Raw genomic sequence first — 6590 nt, 5'->3', positions numbered from 1 at the left:
ATGCCGTTATGCAAAGATTTAGCCACGTGGCAGAGGTGCAATTTATAGGTGTCGATGAAATACAGGTATAAAGCTTCACAACAAATATCAGAACGGGGAGCAATTGCGATCCCTTTGAATTTGACGTTGTAGTTTGTGTAGAGAAAACTGCTTGGATTATTATTATTATTATTATTATTATTATTATTATTATTTTATTTTATTTTTTTTCACAACAGTCTCTAGTTGACACATAATGGTGCATAAAAGCAATCATCATTTCCATATTGGTATAGAAACGCCTTGGTAACTCCAATAACCCCTGTTCACACCCGTGTACAAGATATCTGAAAATGCACAGCAAAAAAAAAAAAAAAAGAGGATGGGCTACAACAGCGTAAGACCACTTCCGGTCAGCGATATTGAACAAGTGAATATTGCTGCCCCAATGATTTTTGGAAACTGAAAACTGCGGATTATATTCATTGATCGTTCATTCATTCATCTTCTATACCCACTTTCTTCCTAATTGCGGCACAGGGATCTGCTGGAGCCTATCCCAACACACATTGGGCGTACACCCTGGACAGGTCGCCAGTCCATCACAGGGCCACACATATAGACAAACAGACCACCACACACACTCCTATGGGCAATTTAGAATTACCAGTCAACCTAATGTACATGGTTTTGGACTGTGGGAGAAAACCGGAGTACCCCCACGCAGGCACGGGGGGGAGAACATGCAAACTCCACACAGGAAGGCCCCTGCCTGTTCGAACCCGGGATTCGAACCTTCTTTGCTGTGAGGCAGCAGTGCTAACCACTCAGCCACCGTGCTGCCCGCTTCATTGATCGTTTACACTTAAAAGTTCTATTTTATCCATTTTTTTTGAATGCACATAAATAAGTAATAAAAATTGAAAAAAAAAATCCACTACTAAAGCTTTAAGTCACTTTTGCAGCAGAAGAATTTAGAAGCAGGTCGCTTCTCCACAAGGTGGCGCCCTTACTGCAGTATACCTCGTGATAAACCATGGCAATAAGCACAGGCGAATTTCCGAGATAAAGAAGGCGTTATCAACAACAAATAAAACAATTTTTTTTGTTTTGCAAAAAAAAAAATTTAAACAAATAATAATAATAAAATAAGATACTGTCAGTAAGCTTATAGATTTATATCATGTTAAGAGAACGCACCATATGATAACAGTCTACAACATTGCATTTTCTGTGGGCAACTTTGAATTTTGCATAGTCGTGTGTGAAATATGACCAAATTCCACAGATTAATTAATATACATGTTAAATTATAGAGGCCCACTGGGAACGGTAGGACATGGCCTCACCTCCTCCAGATTAAGCGCAATGTTCATGACTAGTTCCTAATGAGTGTTAATTTTCTCATTAGGCACAGTCCCATTTACTCCTACACAAACTGTAGAGGGAAAAAAGGCAAATTGCACACCAGTTAGAAATAATAAAACTTTGGAACGATATGACATAAAAGTTTTTTTTTTTTTTACGTTTATTTCCCCTCATTATAACGATTTATATGTTGTCTTGATGAGAAATCTGAATGCCAGTGATAATTATATACAACAAACTCTTGCATAATTTACACCCAAAATAAGCGTCAACAGCATGGCTGATAAAGAACAGCAAAACTTATAAATATGTGGCATTGAACACGATGTGAAGAAATATACCGCGTCATCACGAAAATGAGCCGAATTATCCGTAGAATTATCCTCACTCTCTTTTTAGACAAATAATAAAGCAGTCAATAAAGGTCTTGTGATAAACCATACCACGCAGTACACATACCCTGAGAGTGAAAAGAATGCTATCGTTGTGTAATTGTATTTCCACTGACGAATGGGAAAATATATATATATATAATAATTATAATAAAAATAAAATAAAATAAATGTTTGGTCGCAGGTTAGAGCTGTGCAGCTTCACACTAAAGAACCCAGTCTGGTGTAGTGAAGCGTTCCAACCCGCAAACCTGCACACTGCCGTATTGAACAGTATGGTCCATTTTGACGCATTGTTTTATGCTGGGATTGTGTAGTTTTCTAATAATGCACAGCTTCTAAAGAGTGTTCACTGGGCTTCACGCTGATCTGTAGGTGTTCCCGGTGAGTGCGGGTCCGGTGATGCGTCGTGCAGTTTCCGTATGTGCTTCTTCAGGTCGAAGTTTCTGCAGAAGCCTTTACCGCACGTGGGACAGGTGAACGGTTTCTTGTCGTTGTGCGTGTGCATGTGGAAAGTCAGGTTGTATACTTGGTGGAAGGCTTTGTTGCAGATATTGCACTTGAACTGTTTCTCGCCGCTGTGCGTCAATTTATGATTTTTATAATTGCCTTAAAAAAAAGAAGAAGGGGTGGGGGTGTCGAGAAATCGTGTGGCTTGTGAATAATCACGAATGTTATGTCTAATGTATAACAATTTATTTATGCATTTAAAAAAAAAATTATGCACACACATCCTTATTCGTGCCAAATGAACATTACAACGAACAGCCAAATGATAGTTTTCCTTATTACCTTTTTGGTGGAATCCCTTTCCACAGAATTCACACACAAATGGTTTGTATCCTGCGTGGATGCGCGCGTGCGTGTTGAGAGTGGAGCTCCGGTTAAATGCTTTCCCACACTGATGGCATTTGTGCGGCTTTTCCTGTAAACAAACACGAGCAATTAATATCAACAAATTATTATTTTTGTGTCTTTGTGTGTGTGTGTGTGTGTGCGTGTTTGATTATTAAAAAAAAAACAAATTCAACGATTTTCGTTCTGAAATCACATGTAAAATAATTAATAATAATGTTTTAATAGCTTTAGTTGTCAATTTGAGCATCAATTTGACCACCAGTGTTCATAAATTAATTTGGACCTCCGCGGAGAGAGGGAAATAATTAGAACGAAAAATAAAAATGAATAAAATAAAAATGTAATTTTTTTTTCAAAATTATCTAGAATATATATATATATATATATATAAATTATTGTTGTTGTTTTAATACTAGTAGTTTTATGGTCTGTTATATTCGGCTAATACTTTCAGTAATATATATATATATATATATATATATATATATATATATATATATATATATATATATATATATATTACTGAAATTATTAGCCGAATATAACAGACCATAAAACTACTAGTATTAAAACAACAACAACAATGTACAATGTAATAATAATAACAATGTTAATAATAATAATAATAATAATACAAAAATTACATTTTAGAAAGTACATATTAATGCGCTACCTGAGTATGAATAATTTTATGGCGACAGAGGGTGCTTGCTTGGCGAAATCCTTTACCGCACACTTTACACACGAACGGTCTGGCTCCGGTGTGTACGGGCATGTGGCGGGTTAAGTTATAGTGCGCGTTGAACACCTGCAAATAATATTAAAATTATACATTTATTTGTAAAAATAAATAAATAAATGTTTAAAAATCATTATTATTAAAATCATACACTATGACAGTCTGAGAGAAAATAAGCAATACACTCTTTAATATTTATATTTGAAATAGATTCGAATAATTTAGTAACATAATATAATATTTACAATCGTATATGAAAATGAAAAATTCCGTATAAATAGAAATTTGCCATGAATAAATGATAAAAATGCGTTTTCGTTCCTACCTTGCCGCACACTTCACAAGTGAACACTTTAGCCTTGGCTGGAGGAGAGCCGGTGTGTAACTTGGCGGAGCTCTTGAACAGTTTCTCGGAGAGGATGTGCGCGCTCTCCTTCATGTAGTGCTGCAGCTGAGAGTGAGAGAGCTCCTTCAGCGCCAGCGCTCCGGGGTAAGAGTCCAGGCCGTGCGCGCCTCTGCTTTTTTCCGCCAGAAGGCTTTTGTGGCGAGTGTGTAACGGGGTGTTCAGCAGGTACGAGGCCACCGGGTGCAGGTTGAGCAGGGCGGCGGGCGGAGGCGCGCATGCGCTCTCCCCACAGTTCACGTAGCACACGGCGGCAGCGGCGGTGTGCACGGATGAGTGCGAAAGTACCCGTGGCCGGAAAAGTTTGTACTGTCCAATCGCCGGCGCTGCGTCCCGCTGCTCGCTCTTGGCGCTGGCGCCGATGCTCAGAAGCTCGCCGGCACCGTAGGGAAACTCGGGCTCGCCGCGACTCGTCTCTAGTCTGTGAAGTTTGTGCGCGGGCTCGTAGGCCAGCGGCATGAGGGGCAGCACGCAGTGCAGCGGGGATGGCGGCACAGCGAGCGAGGCCCGTGTGTCGGCCTTTCCCGCGGCACTGTGCTGCATAGAGTTCGGCAGAGATAGCATCGACTTGGGTTCCGGCGTCCTGGCCATAATCCGCTCGATGGAGAACGCCAGGGGTTTGGAGCTGGTGACCATACTTCCTCCCGCCGTGGACGGTGAAGGGGTGCCGAATATCCCCGCTGGGGGGTATAGCGCGCTCTCCATCATCACCCTGGGACACGAGCGCCTCGTCTGGATCAGGTGCCCACTGGCGCGACTTGTTGCGGATAAAGTTTGATTCCTCTTACTGAGTCGAAAGTGAGGACATGATCGAACGCGGCGGCCCACTGAGCGCACAGCCACTCCGGTGATCACACACACACACACACACAAACACGCTCACACACGCGAGCGCGCACGCACACAATCAGCGGCGCTAAATAACGTCTATCCGGCCTTGCTTAACAGGGCACGATGGTGGCCACACGCACAACTCCGACGGCAGAAAGAAAAACAAAGCAAATGAAAAGTGTAGGTAACAGCTCGATTTAGATTCTGTCAATCCAAACACCTGCGCGCTCTCTCTCTCTCTCTCTCTCTCTCTCTCTCTCTCTCTCTCTTCCCCCTTGAACTTGTGATGCACTGCTGTGGGTGAGTAAACTCTCCGCGCGCCTCACTGCAGCTCTTTATCAGGAGGCGTCGCGCTCAGCTGGAAAGCGTTGGGCGAATCTCAGCTCCCCGTGCGCCTCTGCTCTGACATCACGCGCGCGTCTGACACGTCAAATAAAAAAATAAAAAAATCTCAGCGCGTGCGGGACCTGACCAGTGTATTGGCTTATAGGTCAGGAGCAAATCACACAACTGTTTGTATTTAAAAAAAAAAAATTATAACAATTTCATCCAACCTCTACGAACAGCAAACAGTGTATTATAAATATATCAGATATATAATACTTATAATAAAACTATTTATTTTTTAATGATTTGTGAGTAGCTGTCAATCTATTTAAAACTATTTTTATTCACCGAGAACGGTGGACTAGATATAAGGTCTAATTTAGGTCTGCCTTTACATTTCTAACGCTTTTGAAACGAACAAATTATAAAAATAACAAATAAAAATAATAAATTAACAAATAAAAATATTCCTGACAATATTATAATGCGTGCATAATAAAATATGGCTTAGCCTGACGAACGTGACTGTCTAAAATAAATACATAAATAAACAAACAAATAAATAAATGTTAGTATTCCAAATCACGGGCTGTTGCAGACAAATTAAGCATTTCCTTTAAATATAAATAACGAATACAAGTTCAAGGTTAAATAAGCTATCAGACAGCAATAAATGCTGAGAGAGAGAGAGAGAGAGAGAGAGAGAAACCATGCAGTTTTCACACGAGCAAACAGAAATGAAACTACTAAGTAGGAAAAAACACTACTATTATGAGAAACAATATATATATATATATATATATATATATATATATATAATATCGTAATAAAACGAATAAAGCAATAAAACAAGAATTTGCCCTGTCGCATATAATACAGCATTTTATAAGCACTAATATTTATCCTTACTGGTTAAAGCAGTAATTGTCCTATTAATTTAAAATGGTGTTTACATTTTCAAGGAGGCAATTTTACAGCTTCACTCATTTTACCAGGTCTAATGAGGCTGTTAAAGCGGTGGCAGATGGGTGTCAGATAGCCTGTAATTTACACAGTGCTTTCAGTTAATCAGCAGTCCCTCAGAGAGAAAGAGAGAGAGAGAGAGAGAGAGAGAGAGAGCGAGAGAGAGAGAGAGAGCGCCTTTCTTAAACGTTCCTCTTAAACGAACTCTTTCAGAAGAAATTCGTCTTTAAGGCTGCTTGTAACCTTTAACTCTCTTTTCAACACTAGAACTAAGGTCTCGAGAATCGTTTCATGTCCTGCGGGTCTTTAGTGCTGTAACATGCATCAATCCTGCCTTTTTTTATTATTTCTTTTTTATTTTTTTTGTAAATTGGACTTTTTTGTTTAAAACAAATGTTGATTGCATTTTGAAAAAAAGTTTTTGAGTCACATAAATCTATAAATGATGGATTATTAATATATATATATATATATATATATATATATATATATATATATACACACACACACACACACACATGGGTATATATTGTATATCATATTGCTTTATTGTGTTGTATTAATTTCACACTCTAAAATATAATATAATAAATTAATTTAACTCACACAAATAAAGATTACATTCTTTTTTTCCAACATAACCGTAACACAGGTTATTATGATTCAGATTTATTAGGTTGGACATACAGTAATTCTGTAGCACTAGACTTTACTTAATACCTTCAGTAAC

The 6590-nt window shown here is 38.9% G+C and overlaps 1 protein-coding gene across 1 annotated transcript; it reads right to left on the bottom strand.

Annotated features, from left to right (window-relative positions):
- Window positions 1-1417: 1417 nt before the first annotated feature.
- fezf1 (FEZ family zinc finger 1) lies at window positions 1418-4833 on the bottom strand. The gene is made up of 4 exons (XM_058408650.1): window positions 3662-4833; window positions 3271-3405; window positions 2532-2664; window positions 1418-2348 (listed from the first exon to the last, which is right to left on the bottom strand). Exons 1-4 carry the CDS (start codon window positions 4445-4447, stop codon window positions 2089-2091), a joined length of 1314 nt encoding a protein of 437 aa, XP_058264633.1. The 5' UTR covers window positions 4448-4833; the 3' UTR covers window positions 1418-2088.
- Window positions 4834-6590: the final 1757 nt, after the last annotated feature.

This window comes from Hemibagrus wyckioides, linkage group LG14 (assembly GCF_019097595.1).
Source record: "Hemibagrus wyckioides isolate EC202008001 linkage group LG14, SWU_Hwy_1.0, whole genome shotgun sequence".
NCBI classification, from domain to species: domain Eukaryota; kingdom Metazoa; phylum Chordata; class Actinopteri; order Siluriformes; family Bagridae; genus Hemibagrus; species Hemibagrus wyckioides.
This window is presented reverse-complemented; position numbering and strand designations above follow the sequence as displayed.